The following is a 22036-nucleotide window of genomic DNA, read 5'->3' as shown; positions in this document are numbered from 1 at the left end:
GCTCAGCCTGGCTCTGCCTGGGTTAAACTGCAGCTCTCAGGTCCTGGCAGCTCAGCCTGGCTCTGCCTGGGTTAAACTGCAGCTTTCAGGTCCTGGCAGCCCAGCCTGGCTCTGCCCAGGATGGAATTGTAGTTCTCAGGTCCTGGCTGCTCAGCCTGGCTGTGCCTGGGTTAAACTGCAGCTCTCAGGTCCTGGCAGCCCAGCCTGGCCCTGCCCCGGGTTAAACTGCAGCTCTCAGGTCCTGGCAGCCCAGCCTGGCTGTGCCTGGGTTAAACTGCAGCTCTCAGGTCCTGGCAGCCCAGCCTGGCTCTGCCTGGGTTAAACTGCAGCTCTCAGGTCCTGGCAGCCCAGCCTGGCTGTGCCCAGGATGGAATTGTAGCTTTCAGGTCCTGGCAGCTCAGCCTGGCTCTGCCCAGGTTAAACTGCAGCTCTCAGGTCCTGGCAGCCCAGACTGGCTCTGCCCCGGGTTAAACTGCAGCTCTCAGGTCCTGGCAGCTCAGCCTGGCTCTGCCTGGGTTAAACTGCAGCTCTCAGGTCCTGGCAGCCCAGCCTGGCTGTGTCCAGGTTAAACTGCAGCTCTCAGGTCCTGGCAGCCCAGCCTGGCTCTGCCCAGGATGGAATTGTAGCTTTCAGGTCCTGGCAGCTCAGTCTGGCTCTGCCCAGGTTAAACTGCAGCTCTCAGGTCCTGGCAGCCCAGCCTGGCTCTGCCCAGGTTAAACTGCAGCTCTCAGGTCCTGGCAGCTCAGCCTGGCTCTGCCCAGGTTAAACTGCAGCTCTCAGGTCCTGGCAGCTCAGTCTGGCTCTGCCCAGGTTAAACTGCAGCTCTCAGGTCCTGGCAGCCCAGCCTGGCTCTGCCCAGGTTAAACTGCAGCTCTCAGGTCCTGGTAGCTCAGTCTGGCTCTGTCCAGGTGTAACTGCAGCTCTCAGGTCCTGGCAGCTCAGTCTGGCTCTGTCCCAGGTTAAACTGCAGGTCTCAGGTCCTGGCAGCTCAGCCTGGCTCTGCCCCGGGTTAAACTGCAGCTCTCAGGTCCTGGTAGGTCAGCCTGGCTCTGCCTCAGGTGTAACTGCAGCTCTCAGGTCCTGGCAGCTCAGCCTGGCTCTGCCCCGGGTTAAACTGCAGCTCTCAGGTCCTGGTAGGTCAGCCTGGCTCTGTCCAGGTGTAACTGCAGCTCTCAGGTCCTGGCAGCTCAGCCTGGCTGTGCCTGGGTTGAACTGCAGCTCTCAGGTCCTGGCAGCTCAGCCTGGCTGTGCCCAGGATGGAATTGTAGCTTTCAGGTCCTGGCAGCTCAGCCTGGCTCTGCCTGGGTTAAACTGCAGCTCTCAGGTCCTGGTAGGTCAGCCTGGCTCTGCCTGGGTTAAACTGCAGCTCTCAGGTCCTGGCAGCTCAGCCTGGCTCTGCCCCAGGTGCAGCCAGCGCTGCTGCAGGGCAGGAATTGCACAAGAGCTCCCAGGGCTGGCAGGGGGAGCAGAACAGGTTTGGGGACACTCAGAGACACCTTCACACCACTGAGCAGCTCTGGGCTGTGAGAAGGACTTTACATAACACAGGCAGGGATGGCCAGGGCATGCCTGGCATTCCTGCTGCCCCTGAGTGACTCTGCTGGTGACGTGGCTCTGTCATGCCCAGCAGAGCTGCAGGAAGGGCTCCAATCACCCTGGTGGATTTCAGCTCAGGATATTCCAGGTTCTGTGATTCCTGAGCCCAAATTCCCAGCAGCTGCCTCAAAATCCAGGTTTGCTGGTGCTCTCCTGGAAGGATCCTCTGTGTTTGCACAGGAAGCCCAAATTTAGAAGCCAGGGCATTTCCCAAGGATGTCCCAGGAAGGGAACTGGAGAATCAGGGGGTCCTGGGATGGTTTGGGTTGGAAGGGACCAGGGCAGGGTCCCACTGTCCCTCCAGCCTGGCCCTGGGCACTGCCAGGGATGGGGCAGCCACAGCTGCTCTGGGAAATCCATCCCAGGGCCTCCCACCCTCACAGGGGGGAATTCCATCCCAATATCTGACTGACCCCTCCACCAAGCCCATGTCTGATTCCACCCTGGCCTCATCCCCAGGACACAAAGACATCACTTTCCTCCTTTGTGTGGCTCCAGACACCCCAAAAAACATCCCAAAATCCACTTCCTTCTCCTCTTCCCTCCCTGATCCCCCCCTTTCCCATGACACCCCTGCACTCACATCCTTGCTGGGTCAGGAATCTCTGCTGAAAGCACCTGCAGCTCCTCACTGGGGGAAGATTTCCCCTGTTCCAGCACGGGGTAACTGCTCCATCCTGCCAGACCTGTGGCTGCCCCCAACTCTTTCATATTGACACTTTCAAATTACTTATTCTTGCATTTCTTTCTGTTTCTTTATGGTCCAAACCCTGAAATATATCTATTTCAATTCTCCTGGCAATTTCCTTTATTTTACAGCTCTTTAATTTATCCTGAGCTGTGAATTTTAAATCCATCTCCCTGTCCCCTCCTTTACCCCCCACACCTGCAGGCAGAATTCTTTTAGTCTGAGTTTGTGCTCTTTGGGTGGGTTTTCCCAGGTTTTGGGGTACAGGAAAGCTCCTCCACCCCCAGCAGGGCCCAGCCCCTCTTGGATTCCACAGCAACAGATTCACCAGCTCAACTGGAGCAGCAAAATGAAATTGTGAGCTCCCTGGGCAGCTCTGTCCCCACCCTGGAGAAGATTTCAGAGCTTCCTTCACTGACTGGCTGGCATGACCTGGAGGAGCTGCCAGGGCTCCCCAAAACCCAGCACAGCTCAGAGAGGCAAAGAAAATTGCAGTGACAGCAGGGCCAAATCCCATCAGCACAGGCACGGGAGGAAATCAGAGCCACAGCCCAGATTTAGAGACAAAACTCCTCCAAAAATCTCTGTACCGTGGCAGGAGGGCAAATCCCAGCCCAGGCCAAACCCCTCTGAAATCCAGTCAGCACAGAAGAAACATCCCAGCCTGAAAAACATCCTCACCCTCCCCACAGCCCTGCACACTGGGAGGGACAGAAAAACCACTCTGGAGCTCTCCCTGTGACACCCTGGGCTTGAGGAGGGACCTGAGAAGGGCTGGGAGGAGGAGGAGGAGGAGAAGGAGAAGGAGAAGGAGAAGGAGAAGGAGAAGGAGAAGGAGAAGGAGAAGGAGGACAAGGAGAAGGAGGACAAGGAGGACAAGGAGGGACATGGAGGGTGGAAGGTGAAAGAGGTGATGAAAAGAGATGGAAGGAGGGAAGATAAATGGCCCTGCCACTGAAAACTGAAAAGCAAGAGGTTGGATCTCTTGCCTGCCCCTCCTGTGTAAGAACAGAAGTTTTGGGAGCAGCTCTGGAGCCTGTGCCTGCCCTTTTCCAGCTGTTGATCCCACGGAGAGCTCTGCACAATCTGTGCTGGTGGGAAAGGCTGCAGCCAGCCCTGAGGCACACCATGGGGGTGTGCAGCCTGTGGAGCTGTTCTCCCCTTCTCCTGCTTTTCCCACCATCCCAGACTCAATCTCCATGGCAGAAACTTCCTGAAGCAATGTAGGAGCCATGAGAAGTGTGAGGGTCTCATTTGCTGTGTCATTTTGCCAGAGCAGCTCCCAGGGCAGCTCTGGGAATTCACCACAAGCTCCCAGCTTGCTCCTGACGCTGTCCCAGAGCCCAGGAATGGTTCCCAATCCCTGCCAGCCCAAGAGGGACAGCTCCAGGCAGGGGCAGCTCTGGATGTCCACAGGAACCATCCCAGGCTCTGGCCAGCCCAGCCCAGCTGCCCTTCCCTGGATCCACCCTGCTGGGATCGACCTTCAGGGAGCAGCTGCTCCTGCACAAACCCCACTGGGCTGAGGAGCACAGCCCTGGGAAAGCTGGGGCTGCCACAGCCAGACCAGACCAGATCCCAGATCCCAGCCCTGCATCCAGATCCCAGCCCTGCTCCCAGACCAGATCCCAGACCCCAGCCCTGCTCCCAGACCAGATCCCAGCTCTGCACCCCAATCAGATCCCAGCCCTGCATCCAGATCCCAGCCCTGCTCTCAGATCCCAGCTCTGCTCCCAGACCAGATCCCAGCTCAGTGCCCAGACCAGATCCCAGTCCTGCTCCCAGCCCAGATCCCAGCTCTGCACCCAGATCCCAGCTCTGCTCTCAGATCCCAGCTCAGTGCCCAGACCAGATCCCAGCTCAGTGCCCAGATCAGATCCCAGCCCTGCTCCCAGACCGGATCCCAACCCTGCTCCCAGATCCCAGCTCTGCACCCAGACCAGATCCCAGCTCTGCTCCCAGATCCCAGCCCTGCTCCCAGACCAGATCCCAGCCCTGCTCCCAGCCCAGATCCCAGCCCTGCTCCCAGATCCCAGACCAGATCCCAGCTCTGCACCCAGATCCCAGCCCTGCACCCAGATCAGATCCCAGCCCTGCATCCAGATCTCAGCTCTGCACCCAGACCAGATCCCAGCTCTGCTCCCAGACCAGATCCCAGCTCACTGCCCAGACCAGATCCCAGCCCTGCTCCCAGATCCCAGCCCTGCTCCCAGACCAGATCCCAGCCCTGCTCCCAGATCCCAGCCCTGCTCCCAGCCCAGATCCCAGCTCAGCACCCAGACCAGATCCCAGCCCTGCTCCCAGATCCCAGCTTTCCACTCACATCCCAAAGCAGAGGCAGAAGCTGCTCCTTACTCAGAAATTTATTTGAAAATGTTCCCTGTAAGGGCCAGGAGGGATTTGGTGCAATCCAGTTTTCCTCTGATTGCTGCATCTCTGCCTGAAAATGATCCTTGCTTCTTCCCCTGTGCACCCCAAATTTCCCCAAATTTCCCTGCCCTGCCTCTGCTGTGTCTGCCCCATCAGGGCTGACCTTGGGCTCAGCTGAGAGAAACCAAAACCCTTTTTCTTTTCCCTCAATCCCAGCTGGATTTTAGAGGGATTTTTGGAAATAACCCTCCTCTTTCCCAGCTGAGCAGGAGCAGCTCCCAGGAAAGGCACAGGGACAATGCCCAGGGGACAGGAATGAGAAGGAGCCCCTTGGATCCCCAGGGCTGCAGGGGACAGGAACCAGGTGTCAGGTGAGGAGGGGACATCATTCCCAGAGCCAGGAGCAACTCCCAGCAGCAGCTAACACTGGTTTTAATTTTTTTTTTTTGAGCTCCGGGGTCAGCTGGAGCTGGGATCCCGCTCATTCCCTTCCAGCCCGCGGCCCCATCACCGCAGATGGAGGAGAGCCGAGCTCAGCCCTGTGGCAGCTCGCTGTCACTGCACGGTGTCCCTGCTCGATGTCACAGCCCCTCCCGCAGCACCGGGGCTCTCCGAGGCGCCTGGCTGTGCGAACAAACCCCGCTGAGGAGCTCCCTCTGTGCCCAGGGTCTGTCCCACCCTCCCTGCTCCTCACTCGGGTGGGAAAGGGCTCCCAGCACCGGGGGGGCTCCATCCCTGGGAACCTGCTGGGTTCAGGTGTCCTGAGTCTGGCTGGAGTTCCAATGGATTGCAGAGAAAAGCATTCATCATTTTCCTATAAATGGTTTTATGTCCTGGCCTGAGCTTCAGCTCCCAGCCATGGGAAGAATGTTCTTTAGTGGGATGGAAGTCCCAAATTCCATCTCTGATGTCACAGGGTGTTGGGAATGGCCAAATCCCAGAGCAGCTGTGGCTGTTTCAGCCCTGGAAGTGTCCAAGGCCAGGCTGGACAGGGCTTGGAGCACCCTGGGGTGTCCCAGGGCTGGGACAGGATGGCTCTAAGGTCCCTTCCAGCCCAAACTGTTCCCTGATTGCTGCTGGGCCACAAGGTCTCCCACAGCCATGGGAATGTCCTGGTCCCAGCAGGATCCACAGGCTGGCTCTGGCAGCACCAGCCTCGCTGTCTGCCTGCCCTAAAGCCCAGGCAAACATTCAGGACTGAACTTGCAAGTCCTTGAGATGGGACAAAGAAACCAAGCCAAGCTTCTCAGGCAGGTTCTGCTGCTGGCCCATGCCCAAGGTCCCTTGGGGAGGCACTGGAGGGAATCGGGGCTGCAATAATCCCTGAGCCTCCCCAAGGAACAACAAACACAGCCAGAGCCAAGGGAAGCTCTGTGTGAAAAGGGATTTAAGACTCAGCCTGAATGGCAGAGGAGGAGGGGATCCTTCCCCTGCTTTGCTCCCCAGGGTGAATGTCCTTTGGATGGAATTGGGCAGTGGGGAAAATCCCTTCTCCTGGTGGCACCAAAAGGGGCTGAATCCCTCCCTGGCTGTGCCACAGCTCCCTGCTGGAGAGGGGCTGGACAAGGGGTGGAGGGACAGGACACAGGGCAGGGAATCCCACTGCAGGGGGTAGGTGGATTTTGGGATGGAATTCTCCCTGTGAGCGTGGGGAGGCCTGGGATGGATTTCCCAGAGCAGCTGAGGCTGCCCCATCCCTGGAAGTGTCCAAGGCCAGGCTGGACACTTGGGCTGGGACAGTGGGAGATGTCCCTGCCCATGGCAGGGGGCTGGAATTCAATGGAATTCAATCCTTTATTATCCTTTCCAACTCAAACCAGTCTGGAATGAGGCAGCAGGAGCCAAATCCTGAAAAAAACCCAGCCTGGGGGACAGTGAGGGATCTGTGTTTGGTCCTGTCCTGCTGAGGGACCCCAGTGTATGGGGAATGCCCACCACAGTCTGAACATCCAGGGTGCAAAAACTGGAGCCAAACTGCTGCTGCTCCAATTCCTGGGTCTCTGCCCTGCTGATCCCAACCCTCATGAATCCATTCCATCATTCCCATCTGCTTCCCAACCCATGGCTGCCTTTCCCCACACTCTGCTGGGGAACAGGATGGCACCAAAGGTTCCAGAACATCCATTTTTCCAGGCAGCCAACAGAGAATCTCAACCAAGAACAGAATTTGTCACAATACCATTTAATTTTTTTTTTTAGGGGCTGCTCCTGGAGAACTCTCCAAGAGAGGATTTCAGTTTTACCCATTCCAGTCTTACCCACCTCTAGCTTTACCTATCCCACTTTTCCCTTCCTTTGTGGGACAGAAATCTTGCATTTCAAGGAACAGCAGAACCAAAACCATCAAAGTTAGTACAAAATTTTCTCCTAAGCCTTATTCCAGCATTGGATTCTCTGTTGTCCAATGAAAAGGACATTTGCTGCCATGAGAAGCAGCAGAAAAGAGCAAAAAAAAAGGGATTTCAGCAGGGTCTGGGCAGCACGTGTGACAGAGCAGATCCAAGCAGGAAAACTGAGCGTTGTTTATGCAATAAGTGTTTCTGTGGCTCCGAGGTATTTCAGATGGAATGGAGATACCTGGGGTGTTTATACTTTCCTGGAAGCCAGGGGAGCAGAGATATCAGGGCCATCTAAAGCACTGGAGGAGCTCCTGGTTGTGCAAGAGCCATTCCCTGCCTTGCAAAACGTTCCTCAAAACGTGGCACCTTCCAAACATTCCTCGAAACGTGGCAGGGGGACCTTGGCTGAGCACAGGCCGGGGTCAGACAGGGGTCAAATGTGGGGCTCAAACAGGGGGTCAAACACACATGGGGTTCAAATGTGGGGTTCAAATAGGGGTCAAATGTGGGGCTCAAACAGGGGGTCAAACAGGGGTCCAAACAGGGGTCAAATGTGGGGGTCAAACAGGGGGGGTTCAAACAGGGGAGTCAAATGTGGGGGGTCAAACAGGGGGGTCAAATGTGGGGCTCAAACAGGGGGGTCAAATGTGGGGCTCAAACAGGGGGTCAAACATGGGGGTCAAATGTGGGGTTCAGACACACATGGGGTTCAAACAGGGGTTCAAATGTGGGGGGGTCAAACAGGGGGGTCAAATGTGGGGTTCAAACAGGGGTTCAAAGAGGGGGCTCAAGTGTTGGGTTCAAACATGGGGGTTAAAATGTGGAGCTCAAACAGGGGGTTTGAGCATAGGGATCAAACAGGGGGTTCAAATGTGGGGTTCAGACACACATGGGGTTCAAACATGGAGTTCAAATATGGGGTTCAAATTTGGGGTTCAAATGTGGAGCTCAAACATGGGGCTCAAACACAAGGCACCAGCCTGGGGTTCCAAACACGGTGCTGCGACGTGGGACACCAACACAGAGTTCCAGTCATGGGGTTCCAACACAGGGAACCAAGATGGGATTCCAAATATGGGGAACACACAGAGGACAGGAGACACCAAAATGGGCACCAAGCATGGAAACCAACACAGGGCTCCAAACATGGAAACCAACACAGAATTCCAAACAGGGGCAACAACACAGGGCACCAAACATGGAAACCAACACAGAATTCCAAGCATGGAAACCAACACAGAATTCCAAACATGGAAACCAACACAGAATTCCAAGCATGGAAACCAACACAGAATTCCAAACATGGAAACCAACACAGAATTCCAAACAGGGGCAACAACACAGGGCACCAAACATGGAAACCAACACAGGGCTCCAAACATGGAAACCAACACAGAATTCCAAGCATGGAAACCAACACAGAATTCCAAACATGGAAACCAACACAGAATTCCAAGCATGGGTTCCAGTTTTCTGCAGATGCCCACCTGCTCCTCGAGATCATTGAATTTGCACTTGGTCCCAGGGAGGGCTGATAGCACTGTCACTCTCCAGGGGCTGGGGTTAGCAGGTAAAATAATAACTCCCAAAATCCTTGTGTTCCCTGCAGGGCTGGAATGCTCCTGGCTGCTCCCAAAGCAGCAGCACACCTGGGGTGAGGTGGAAAGCCACATTTCCATCACCTCCAGCAGCTCCAGGACCCCCTGCTAGACACGAGCACAGATCCAGCCCTTCAGCTTGGGGGTCTCTCATTTTTCCCAGGCATGGGGCAGTGCCCAGCTGTGGCACTGCCAGGAAACCTTGGCTCAGCAGGGGCTGGTTTTGTGCCATGGATGGATTCCTCTGTAAAACCAGTGGAATTACAGTACTGGGGGTCTCTGGGGACAGCTGGGATGGGCTGTTCTTGCTGGAAAACACCATCTCCCAGCAAATGCCATGAACACCACGACAGCTGGTATCAAAACCAGCTCTGACCTTTTCCCCACAGCCCAGCACCACAGGAACCCTCCAGCCACAGCACAAAACAAACATCTCCAATTTCAGCACCATCTCCAAGCTCGGTACAAACAAGCTGCAATGAGTTTTGCATCTCCAGACAAAAGTCAGGACCTTTGAGGTTGGACTTTTAAGCTGCTCAGAACTAATCCTGCTGACTTCTCCTTCCTTTTAATTAGTCCTGAGCACTGAGACTCCCCACGCTCCCCACGAGTAACCACTAATCAGGCAGGGCATGAGCTCCAGTAATTACCTGGATTTGCTCTCCATCCTCCCTGCAGTAATTGCAGCCCTGAGTAACTCCTGCCCTGAGCAGGGCTGAGCCCTGTGCCAGGCATGTGGAGCACGAGCCTGGCCAGGACCACGATCCTGAGCCTCAGCAGCACCCAAATCCCTCCAGCCCCCAAACCTGTTTTACAGGACTGACTCCACATGGGAAAGCTCTGGCTGGAGTTCGGAGCAGGACACAGTGCAGGGGAGGATTTTCAGAGGAAAAGGTTTTATTGGATCACAATCCCACCTTGTTCGGACTCAGCCATGGGCTGGATTTGTTTTTCCCACTTGTAAAGAGCAATATTCCCACAAAGCTTTTCTTAGAGGGAAGAAAGGGGAGTGGGAAAGAGAAAGGAAAAGGGGAAGGGGAAAGAGGAGGAGCAAGGAAGGGAGACAAGAAGGGGGAAGATGAGCAGTTCCACTGGAAGGGACCCACATCCATCCTCTGCTCCCCCCAGGAGCTCTGTTCCCCACCTGCCATGGAAAAAAGAACCTTCATATATCCCTGTGGGTCCCTCCCAGCCTGGGATATCCCATCATTCCATGAATAATTCCAGTAATATGGAGCATTTGCCATCATTTGGCACCTGCACAGCTACTCTGGAAGGGAAAATACTCTGATTATTGTAGAGCAAGAGCCTTTGTTAGAGCCCAGAAATGGACACTTGGTCCTGGTGCTCTGCATCCCTCTGGGATCAAATGGTCCCACCACAGAGTCAGCTCTGGAGAGGAAAATCCAACTCCTCAGTTTCCAGTAAAGCCACCAATGACAAGGCAAGGAAAAGGGTTTACAGACAGAATGGGAAATGGAGAAAAGGGAAAAGAAACTTTCTGGGCAAGGAGCAGATGAGAAGAACCAAATCCCAGAGAAGAAATTCTCACCCTGGGACTGACACCAAGAACTTAAAAAATGTTTCTGAGTTGGCCAAAATGGCCATAATTAGGGCACAGGTGCTCCAGCCCTGGGGTCATATTTTCACATGGGAGTTTCTGACAGTCTTGGCTTTGGGATTGGTTCCCCCTTTTCTGGGTAGGAAATCTGTGCCCAGGTTGCCAAATCCTGGCACTCTGAGGAGCTGAGCTGGAGTGAATCACTTTTGTGCCTCCCCTGCACTCACTTTTCATGGATCAGGTCATATCCTTGGTTATAAGAGACCCTCAAGGATCATTGAATCCAGCTCCTGGCCCTGCACAGGACACCTTAGGAATCTCTCCATGTTCTGGGACATTTCTGGTTGTTAAATCACAGCCCATGGCCTGATTTTCAACACAACCTGACCTCAGCTCCAGCTCCACAGATCCCCATGGATTCCTGCCCTTTCCCAGGGCCCAGGAGTATCTGGGGATAGATCCAAGGTAAAGAAGGGCAGGAGAAAAGGAGCAGGAGAAGGGGAACAGGAGAAAAGGAGAAGGAGAAGGGGAGGAGAAAGGGAGAACAAGGGGAGAAGAAGAAACGGAGCAGAAGAAAAGCAACAGAAGGGGAACAGGAGAAAGGAGAAGTGGAGAAGGAGAAGGGGAGAACAAGGGGAGCAGAAGAAAACCAGCAGAAGAAAAGGAGCAGAAGGGGAACAGGAGAAGGGGAGCAGGAGAAGTGGAGCAGGAGAAGGAGAGAGCAGAAGAAAAGAAGCAGGAGAAGGGGAGCAGAAGGAAAGGAACAGAAGAAAAGGAGCAGAAGGGGAGCAGAAGAAAGGGAGAAGAAGGGGAGCAGAAGAAAAGGAGCAGAAGGAAAGGAGCAGAAGGAAGGGAGCAGAAGGAAGGGAGCAGAAGGAAGGGAGCAGGAGGGGAGCAGAAGGAAGGGAGCAGGAAGGGAGCAGGAAGGGAGCAGGAGGGGAGCAGGAGGGGAGCAGAAGGAAGGGAGCAGGAGGGGAGCAGGAAGGGAGCAGGAAGGGAGCAGGAGGGGAGCAGGAGGGGAGCAGGAGGGGAGCAGAAGGAAAGGAGCAGAAGGAAAGGAGCAGAAGGAAGGGAGCAGGAAGGGAGCAGGAAGGGAGCAGGAAGGGAGCAGGAGGGGAGCAGTCATTGCCAGCACTGCTGCAGGCTGGTCCATGACCCCCGAGGGTGGTGAGCGCCGCATTCCCCAGCTTTAATAGAAGGGGCAGGATCTGATGTTCCCTCAGCTGGAACACAGAAGGAAAAAATGCATCAGATTTCCTGGGACCGTGATCCCATCCCCCTCACAGCTGACCCCCCAGATATATAAACGCCGTGCGGGTGACCCTGGGGGACAGAGGAGGAGGCGACGCTGGGACACGGCGCCGGGAGCCGCAGGATGTGGGAGCTGCGCTCCATCGCCTTCACCAAGGCGGTGTTTGCCGAGTTCCTGGCCACGCTGCTGTTCGTGCTGCTGGGGCTGGGCTCGGCGCTCAGCTGGCCATCGGCTCCGGCGCCCAGCGCGCTGCAGGTCGCTCTGGCCTTCGGGCTGGCCATCGGCACCTTGGTGCAAGCCCTGGGCCATGTCAGCGGCGCGCACATCAACCCGGCCGTGACGCTGGGCTGCCTGCTGGGCTCGCAGCTCTCGCTGCTCCGAGCCCTGTTCTACGTGCTGGCACAGCTGCTGGGAGGGGTGGTGGGCGCTGCCATCCTCCACCAGGTGACCCCCGCCGACTCGAGGCAGGGCTTGGCCGTCAACAAGGTGAGCACCCGGCATGGGGAGTGCTGGGCATGGAGATGGGCTGAGGGAATGGGTTTGTGGGCAGCAAGGGTGGCTACAGGGCCAGGGGTTCCTCCACAGAAAGGATGGTGGGGTCAGGGAGTCAGGGGTCTCTGAATTCTTCAGAGTACAGGGAGTGAATTAGAGCCTTTGGATGGATTGAATTAAAGTCTTTGGATGGATTGAATCAAACCCTTTGGATGGATTGATTCAAACCCTTTGGATGGATTGATTCAAACCCTTTGGACGGATTGAATCAGAACCTTTAGATGGATTGAATCAAACCTTTAGATGGATTGATTTAAAGCCTTAGGATTGATTCAAACCCTTTGGACGGATTGAATCAAACCCTTTGGACGGATTGAATCAAAACCTTTAGATGGATTGAATCAAACCTTTAGATGGATTGATTTAAAGCCTTAGGATTGATTCAAACCCTTTGGACGGATTGAATCAAACCCTTTGGATGGATTGATTCAAACCCTTAGGATGGATTGATTCAAACCCTTTGGATGGATTGATTCAAACCCTTTGGACGGATTGAATCAAAACCTTTAGATGGATTGAATCAAACCTTTAGATGGATTGATTTAAAGCCTTAGGATTGATTCAAACCCTTTGGACGGATTGAATCAAACCCTTTGGATGGATGGATTCAAACCCTTAGGATGGATTGATTCAAACCCTTAGGATGGATTGAATCAAACCCTTTGGACGGATTGAATCAAAACCTTTAGATGGATTGAATCAAACCCTTTAGATGATTGATTCAAACCCTTTAGATGGATTGAATCAAACCCTTAGGATGGATTGATTCAAACCCTTAGGATGGATTGATTCAAACCCTTTAGATGATTGATTCAAACCCCTTAGATGGATTGAATCAAACCCTTTGGATGGATTGATTCAAACCTTTAGGATGGATTGAATCAAACTCTTAGGACAGATTGATTCAAACCCTTAGGATGGATTGAATCAAACCCTTTGGACGGATTGAATCAAAACCTTTAGATGGATTGAATCAAACCTTTAGATGGATTGATTTAAAGCCTTAGGATTGATTCAAACCCTTTGGATGGATTGAATCAAACCCTTAGGATGGATTGATTCAAACCCTTCAGATGGATTGAATCAAACCCTTTGGATGGATTGATTCAAACCCTTAGGATGGATTGATTCAAACCCTTCAGATGGATTGAATCAAACCCTTTAGATGATTGATTCAAACCCTTTGGATGGATTTAATCAAACCCTTTGGATGGATTGAATCAAACCCCTTAGATGGATTGATTCAAACCCTTTGGATGGATTGAAGTATATTAACCCACTCACACATAAAGCAGATATTTAAGCAGAAGTCATTAGTTTTAGAGTGAGTTCTGATGCTTTTAGTAAAAGATTTCAAATGCCTCAGTAGCAGTGTATTCTAGTGAAGGTTGAAACACACTGATATCTTCAGCAGAGGCTCCAGACCCACAGATGTAGACATAGTAGAGCTATAGTAAGAATACTGCTCACATTTTTTCAGACAGAGCAAGATAAATTGTATGTGTAGTTCTAGACATAACCTGGTGTGCTAAGAAACTAGAATTCTAATAGGTTAAGGAGTGGTGGCCCAAGTTTGCATCTTAGCTTGTTGGAAAAGTGATCTATAAGGTGATGGGAGTTGCTGCTTTTGACCATTTGAATTTGGCTTTTAGCCATTTGCTCTTTGCCAGGTTTTTGCTTTGCTACTGCCACTGCATTTGCCATTGCTTGTCTGCTTGCCAGCTGAGACTGATGTGCTTTGGAATAAATAACCTTTTTGACTGTTAGCTGCTTTGCTTATTTAGGAGATAACCTGACAAAGTGGGAGCCTGAGAGCTCCAGAGTTGGTGCCCTGAGCACTGGAGGCTGTAACCTCACAAACCCAGGCAGGTGTTCCAAATCCTGCCTCCTTTGAGGCAGAATTCAGCTAAAAAATGCTTTAGGCCTAAGCTTAGGCCATCAGCTCTTTTGTGATTTCTTCTTGCAGCTCTCTCTTAACCAGCCAGAGAAAGAAATCTGGGAATGCTGCACAGAGGTTCTGCAGGCACCTTTATGTCTATGGAGGGGTCCAACAGCAAAATCCAAATACAGGGAATATCAAAGGGGGTTTTATAGGGTGGAGGTGACTCAAAAAGTGACCAGTAGAATTATAAGTTGAAAACTATCCAATTGCTTGAAGGTTTGAGGTAAAGAAGTGGCCAATCACCTAGGAAAGATAAAGACCAACAGAAACTCTAAAAGATAAGAAGGGATCTACAGGGGGGTGAACATTTCTCTAGCATGAGTCATTCTAAGGAAGGATTTCTTATCTCAGGGGAGAAAGTTCCAAGGGGAAAGTTCTAGAGGGGTGTCTGAAGCATCTACAATCAAAGACCCTCTGGCACTCAGTGCCATGGTCTAGTTGAGGTGTTAGGGCATGGGCTGGACTTGATCTTGAAGGTCTCTTCCAACCCAAAATTCTGTGAATTCTGTGAATCTGAATGACACAGCCCAGCAGCAGAACCCTGATGCTCCAAGGGTTCTGCCAGGAGCAGGGATGAAGGCAGGACTCGTCTTCCTCCTTTGGTTTTAGGGTTAAAATTTTCTTTTTAGGAAATTTCAGGAAATCCCTTTTAGGGGATTTAGGAAATTTAAGATTTCCCTTTAGGGCTAAAATTTTCCTGAGGTCAGCCAAGCATTTCCCAGTGAGCCACTTCTTCCACTTGGGAAATTTTTCCTCTTTTCATATTGGTGCCAAAAATGTCCCCTGTTTTTAGGGCTAAAGCCAGAGGAAGGATCCAGCTGGCCACAGACTGGCCCTGGAGTCACAACCATCTCATTTTCCCCTGGATTTGGGGGGTGCCAGGGGTTTAAGAAAGGACATATCCAAAATACCAGCTCTGCATTCCTCTTGTCCCAATCTCATCCCAATTTCCCCTCTGGTGTGGGGCAGCCTTTTCCTGGCTCTGCCTTGGCAAAGCCACAATTTCCAGGTTTCTGGATAGTGGGGAGAGGAGAGATTTGGGTCTAAATCCCAGATTTTCATTAGATTCAGCTCTTTAGATTCCCATTGTGACGGTGGGATGGTCACAGCTGGTTCATCCCAAACCCAACACGTGGATTCCCTAAAGCTCCACAAGGATCTCAGGCTGGTTTCAGACAGGGAAAAAAATAAATCCAGGGAATCTTAGGAAGCCATATGGGATTCTCCAGTGGTATCCCAGCCTCCCACACCCCTTCCCCACTGCACACAACAACAGGAGGGGGGAAAGGAGCTGAAATCTGAGGATTCCGTGTCCCCTCTCCATCCCTGGGATCAGCAGGGCAGGGCAGCTGAGCTGGGAAGCAGCAGATGGAAATCACCTTTCCCACAGCAGGGAGGCACTGCCAGGACTCAGCCACACTGCCAGAGTGATTAAGAGGGTTAAAAAGAGGGATTGTGGTTTAATCTGAACAAGGGCATTTAGGCTGGTAATGACTGAGGGTAATAAAAGCAGGAGGTTTAAGGGAGACTCAGACTGCTCCAGCTCGGTTGGTTTACAGCTTAAATCACCTCAAAGTGGGAACTGGGGATTTCAAGGAGGTTTTTTTTTTTTCCCCCCCTCTGGGCTGTTCATCGTGTGGCTGCCTGCAGAGATTATCCCTGTGCATAAAAAGGGATGGGAATACTGGGGAGGAGGATGAGGCAGAGCTGGCTCTGAGCTGAGCAGGACTTGCTGGGAGCACCAAGAAGTGGGATTGGATTTGGGGGGACACAGGGAAAGAAGGGGTTGAGCTGGAGGAGAGGGGGGTGCAGCCAGGAACAGCTCCAGATCAGAGCTCACAAATTCTCTGGGGAAAAAAAAACAGGGAAAGTGAATTTTCTTCTCTTTTCATGCCAAAATACTTCTTTTCAAAGCCTTCAAAACTTGTAAACTTTTCCAAAAGGCATTTTGAGTACGAGGAAAAGAAAAGCAATGGAAAAACACCCCCCAAAAAAAAAAAAATTCCCTGAGAGATCCATCAAGCGTTTCCCATTGAGCCACTTCCTTCCTGGTGCCAAAAATCTCCCGTTTCCTTTGGCTGCCCCCGATTTTGGGTTCATCCCCCATATTTCCCATCCTCTCAGAGAAGTGGAAGATGTTTTTGCTGCCGTTCCAGCTGCACAATGAGACCACGGCGGGGCAGGCAGTGACGGTGGAGCTGTTCCTCACCTTCCAGCTGGTGCTCTGTGTCTTTGCTTCCACGGACGAGCGCCGGGAGGACAACCTGGGCTCCCCTGCCCTCTCCATCGGCCTCTCTGTGGCTGTGGGGCACCTCCTTGGGGTGAGTGCATCAGCCAAAATTGGCGGTTTTGGGGTTCTTTGGTTTTGCCCGAAGTTGGTTTGGCTGCATCTCCGGGCTTTGCTGGGAAAGGAGAGAGGGAAAAGAGCCATGGGAGAGTTGTGGCCTGAGATCAGCTTTTATTTGGCATGAAAACTTGATTTTCTGGACTCTGACTCTGCCTGAGTGCCATGGGGAGTTCCAGGGATCCACGGGATCTGTCCTGTTGGCAGCTGGGGCTGGGATGGACTCAGGGAAATCCCAGCTGGACAACCTGGGCTGGGTCCAAAGCAGCCCCCAGATCCAGTGCACAGAGGAAATGCTGCTGCATTCTCACAGCACATTTACCATCCTCAGCACCCACGAGCCCCTGGGACTGTCCCCCTCTTGTCCTCCGAGGCAGGAGAGGGAATTTTCTGCAGGACTGGGGGACACACGAGCTCAGCAACCTCACGGTGCTGACTCAGGTGGTGGCAGCTCCTGGAATCCCTTTTCCTGGAACAGGAATGCTGGAGGGTGAAGCTCAGGGGGTGAATCACCCTAATGACACCCCAACATTTTTTTAAAAGTGTCAGAAGGGTTTAATGGTGAGTGCTGTTCCCGGCAGATCCGTTACACCGGCTGCTCCATGAACCCCGCCCGGTCCTTCGCCCCCGCCGTCATCGTGGGAGACTTCAGCGACCACTGGGTAAGATTTGCCTCTGGGCTGGGGCTGGATGAGACCCCCAGACCGCCAATAATCCTTGAAACTCACCAAATTCCCGGCGTTTCCATGCCAGCTGCCAGCTGGAGGAGAGATGGAGAGATTAGGAGCAGGAGGTGGAGCTGCTGGGTGCTTAATTGGCTTTTCCAAGCTCCAAACTGGGAGCATTGTAACAGGATCAGGGTGTGAGGTCTGCTGACATGACTTAGCACAGGGAACAAACCCATGGAGCGTGGAGCTGTTTGCAACAGGGGAATTTTCCTGTTCCTGGATCTAGGTACACCTTTGGGAACACCCCCTGGCTCCCCAGGGAATGGCTGTGTCTCTGAGCCTGCCAGATCTCAGGCACAGGCTGGGATTGGTGCTGGGTGTCCTGAGCAGGATGAGAAGCTGGATTTTGAGGATCCTGGTGGGTCCTTTCCAGCTCAGGAGATTCCATGGTTTTACTGTTGTCATCTGCCAAGAGCCCAGCTGGAGGCAGAGCTGTGGTGGCTCCTGATGTGCTCCAAGGTGCCTCCTCCTCCCACAGCAACCCACGAGTGGGTAGGAAAATGCTCCTGCAGATGATGCCACATCACTCAGCACATTCACAATGGGCCTGTCATGAATGCAGAGTCTAACAGAGGGGGAAAGGTGGAAGAGGATGGCTGGGAATATCCAGGGAATATCCAGGCACTGACTGCTCTGTGTGTGCTGCTCCCAGGAAGGAACCCAACCCCTGGAACACCCCCCACCCTCCCCATCCAAGCTCACCGCACCCTTCTCTCCCCTCCAGGTGTTCTGGGTGGGCCCCCTGATCGGGGCAGCAGCAGCTTCCATCCTCTACAACTACGTGCTGTTCCCGCAGGCCAAGTCGCTCTCGGAGCGCCTGGCGATCCTCAAGGGCTGCGAGCCCGAGCCGGACTGGAGCGAGCGGGAGGCGCGGCGCCGCCAGTCCGTGGAGCTGCACTCGCCCCAGAGCCTGCCCCGGGGCATGTCCGAGAAGGTGTAGCCAGACCCCCCTGCCCAGGGCGGCTGCAAACCTCTGGAGTGGCCGAGCGCTCGTCCAGAGGCGCATCCCACCTCTGCCCGCTGTCCCTCCGCTCCCCCTGGGGCGCTGGCGCTGCTCCTCTCCTGGGGGATGCTGTGCTGGCCCCACTCGCCTCCTGTCCCAGCTCTCCCCACGCCCGGGGGGGTTTCTGATCTGGGGGAGAGCCGGTAAATCCCTGCAGGAACGAGGGATCTCCCCAGGATTCCCCCTTGCGCGTCCCCCTGGCAGGACACGGAGCTTGGCTGGGGCTGCTCCCCCCGGGGAGCCCCGAGGAGCCTGAGGAGTGTTCATTACCCTGGGTGTGCAGGTTGCCAGCCCATGGCTCAGTGCTGCTGCACTCTGCTCCCGTCTCCAGCCCCTGCTCGGCTCCTGGATCACGCAGGAGCAGGAGCAGCATCAGGAGCAGGAACATTCCCTCTGAGCATCACACAATCAGTGTCAAAGGGACCAAGGTGCCCCTTTTCCCCTGCCACGGACACGGAGCTGCTCCCACAGGAGCTTCCCAAGGAAGATGGGAGTGGCAGCGTGGCCGCGAGGGGGGAGCACCTGCAAATCCTCCCTCCTGTGGAACGACAAGCCCAGGTGACAGCCCAACCTCAGACCCACCTGATTATGGGGCCAGGGTTGTCCTTCCTCTCTCTCTCTCCCTGCTTTTCTCTTCTTTCCTGTTCCCCTCCAATGCTCAGATCACCTGAACATGCAGAGGAAGGATTTCACACCCAACGTGTTTCAGGAGAAGAATCAGAATCGTGGAATGGGTTGGATGGGAAGGAACCTCCAACCCCACCCAGTGCCACCCCTGCCATGGGCAGGGACACTCCCACTGTCCCAGCTGCTCCAAGCCCTGTCCAGCCTGGTCCTGGACACTGCCAGGGATGTGGAATCTTTCCCAGGTTCTCTGGGAATTCCATTCCAGAGCCTCCCCACCCTCACAGGGAGTAATTCCCTCCCATCTCCATCACTTGCTTCTCACATCCCTTTCTCATGGCTGCATCACTCCAAACCTCTCCCACCCCTTCCCTCTGCCCTGCCAGGACCTGGCCAAGGAGTTTGGGGTGATCTTTGGGTGAACTTTGCTCTTTCAGCCATTGATTTAACCCCATTTCACCTGCACTGCCCCAAGTTCTCCATTCCCAGAGTGAATCTCAGCAGTGTCAGCCCCACCAGGATTACCCTGGAAAGGCTTTAACTGGGAATATTCACCAGGGATGATTTGTGGATCATTCTGGAGCATTTCCCTCCCCCTGTTCTGACCCCCCCCCCCACCAAAGGATGCTCTTCTCTCCCCTCCCCCACCACACCCACCCTTGCCTTTCTCCCCGTGCTCTTCCTCAGCTCTTGCAGTGACAGGGAGGGAGCCCAGCCCTGTGTTTATCCACAGCCAATCCATGCAAACACCCCCAGAGGCTTTGCCAAGGCAGCACCCCCAGCCCTGGTTTGATCCCCCCAAAAACGGGGGTTCTGCTTCCCTTTGCTCCCCCATGGTGAATTTGAGTTTTTCCTCACAGGAGACTTCTCAAAAATTCCCTCCTGTTCTCAGCAATGGCAATAAAATCATGTTTTAAATCAATCCCAGTGTCAAATTGTATTTCTGTTAAAAAGTTGTAAGGGGTTTTTGATGCTTTTTAAAGGAAAATGAATCCTTGTATGTGTGCAGGAAAATCCCAGCAGGCTTTTCCAGAAGTCACCCTGTAGAAAAAGCCACAGCTGAATTCATTTATTTATTCAAATCAATGTTGATGTGTTCAATGTCTCTTCTCCAGATCAAAGCACTTCATTTATTATTTCCCCTGACAATGTTTAAGTCTCACAGGGCCTGAACCTGATTTAATGTCTGATGATGGCTCTTCTCTTTCACAAGAGCTTTAAATTCCCTTTTAGCCCCTGAATTCAGACAGGGGGATTAAATATTGACACATTTATGGGAAACATTGACACATCTATGTCAAATAATAAATATAAATTCCCATAAAACCCCCCCCAGACCCCAAACCCCTCAGCCAGGCAGCCCCAATCTTCCCAGGAATACAAATTCACCTTTCCAAAATTACCCAGTCAGGAAAGCTCCCAGGCATTCCAGGGGAGCTGGAGCTGGGGGCAGGATCAGGAGCCCAGAGGTGTCAAGGGAATGATTTGAGCCAGGGTTTGAAGCATTCCCATGTCCTTCCACCCGCAGGACCACGAGGTTTTTTTCTCTTCTCCCACCCTGGGGTCAAGGGCTGGGCTCAGCATTTTTCAGAGCTGTGAAAATTCCATTTTGCACACCCCACCTCCTCTTCCTTGTGCCTGCTGCTTGGCTGCCACCTCCCTGGAATTGTTCAGGTTGGAAAATGCAGTCCAGGCATTTCCCCAGCCCTGCCAGGGCCACCCCTGACCCTGTCCCAGGTGTCACAGCTTTGAAACCCCCCCAGGATGGGACCCTGCCCTGCCCAGATCAGCTGTGCCTGGTCTGGGAAACCCTTGGAGGAGTTTCCCCCAATATCAAACCAAAGCTCCCCTGGCCCAGCCTGGGCTGTCCCCTCCTGTCAGGCAGAGCCACAAGGTCCCTCCTGAGCCTCCTTTTCTCCTCCTGAGCCCTTTCCCAGCTCCCTCAGGAGTTCTCCAGCCCCTTCCCAGCTCCATTCCCAGCCTGGACCAGCTCCAGCCCCCCAGGGTCTCTCTGGGCAGCAGAACCCCAAAGGAACCCCAAGATCTGAGCCCAGCACAGTGCCCTGCTCCTGCTCCCCAAATTCTGAGAGTTTTAGTTAATCCCAAGGAATTCCCTCCTTTTCCCACTCCAGCTCCAGGAAGGAGCATTTCCACACCCCCCCTCCAATGATCCCTCACCTGTTGTAGGGACCTGAGAGCATCCAAATCCCTGCTCAGGGGATTGGGAGCACCAGCCTGGATCCCAGTGCCTGCAGGACTCCTGCATCCCATGGGAGAACATGAAGTAAAGTCATTGGAGAAGCCCAAACTCAGCTGTACCTGGGGAATCCCAGCCCTGGTCACACCTGTGGGGCAGGGACAGCTCAGCCCAGGGTCACCTGGTGGGCACAGAGCTGAGCTCCCCCTTTGGGATTTCTTGGCCTGGCCTTTCAAAGTTGTCCCAGTGCCACCCCCAGAGCACCCACAGCCCACCTGGGATCAGGTGCATCCTTATTCTCCATCAGTTTTATAGATCTTGTTGTAGGTGGAGAAACATTTGAGGAGGGGAAATGACCACAGACCTTCCCAGGAGGTGCTGGTGCTCCAGGGGAAGCCAAACATCCCAAAATTCTTCTGTTCCAAGGGCTGTGCCAGAAGATCTGCTGGAGAGAATGGAGATTCTGCTTCAATTTCTATCCAAATTTCCCAAGAATCCAAACAATCAAAAGAAAAATCCCACATTTCCAGACACCACTCAGTGCAAGAATCTTCAGCTCAGGATCTGATGGCACAAGGGATGTTCCCAGGCTGGGTCTATTTAACTCCCCAGTGAAAATTTTCAAAGCTGAGAAATCCCTTGGTGCATTTGCTCTGAGTTTCAGAGGCAGAACAGGGGGAAAATGGATTTTCCCATTCCCCAGCTGTCCCTGTATTGTCCCCAGTGTTCTGCTGGGCACTTGGAGCCAGGGGGATGTGTGAAAATCTCAGCTTTTCATAGAAAAATGGGAGGGTTTGATTGAGAAGAGACCTCAAAACTCACCCTCACAGGGAGAAATTTGTTCCAAATACCCCACCTAACCCTGCCCTCTGCAAGGGGAAGCTGTTCCTCCTCATCCTGGCACTCCAACCCTTTAGAAATTCTCTTTTCATCCTCCCTGGCACTGAAAGGTCACACTGAGCTCACCCCAGAGCCTCCTTTCCTCCAGGCTGAACACTCCCAGCAGAGCTGCTCCATCCTCTGCTCACCCTGGAGCCTCCTCTGGGCTCTGCCTGTGCAGGGGCAGCTCTGCAGGTGGGGTCTCACCTGGGCACAGGGGCAGGACCCCACTCTGGGGGCTCAGCCCAGGCTCAGGGGTCTCTGGGTCCTGCCCAGCTCCCACCCCCCAGCACCCCCAGAATGTTTTTAGGAGCTTCCAGCAATGGTATCAAGAACTGATGAATTCACTGCTGGTGTTTATCA

The 22036-nt window shown here is 53.6% G+C and overlaps 1 protein-coding gene and 1 long non-coding RNA gene across 2 annotated transcripts; one reads left to right on the top strand and one right to left on the bottom strand.

The window, feature by feature from the left end:
- Nucleotides 1-11527: 11527 nt before the first annotated feature.
- Nucleotides 11528-17910, top strand: AQP2 (aquaporin 2; the record flags this gene model as incomplete). The annotated part of the gene is made up of 4 exons (XM_079329121.1): nucleotides 11528-11890; nucleotides 16055-16219; nucleotides 16824-16904; nucleotides 17695-17910. The coding sequence occupies 4 exons, from the start codon at nucleotides 11528-11530 to the stop codon at nucleotides 17908-17910; spliced, it is 825 nt and encodes a 274-aa protein (XP_079185247.1).
- On the bottom strand, nucleotides 17433-21240 carry LOC306813609. The gene is made up of 3 exons (XR_013777007.1): nucleotides 21159-21240; nucleotides 18556-18640; nucleotides 17433-17517 (listed from the first exon to the last, which is right to left on the bottom strand). It is a non-coding gene; the product is annotated as an uncharacterized lncRNA (long non-coding RNA).
- Nucleotides 21241-22036: the final 796 nt, after the last annotated feature.

This window comes from Erithacus rubecula (genome assembly GCF_903797595.1).
Source record: "Erithacus rubecula genome assembly, chromosome: 31".
In the NCBI taxonomy this organism is placed as follows: Eukaryota; Metazoa; Chordata; class Aves; order Passeriformes; family Muscicapidae; genus Erithacus; species Erithacus rubecula.
The sequence above is the reverse complement of the archived record's forward strand: the minus strand, read 5'-3'. Positions and strand labels throughout refer to the sequence as shown.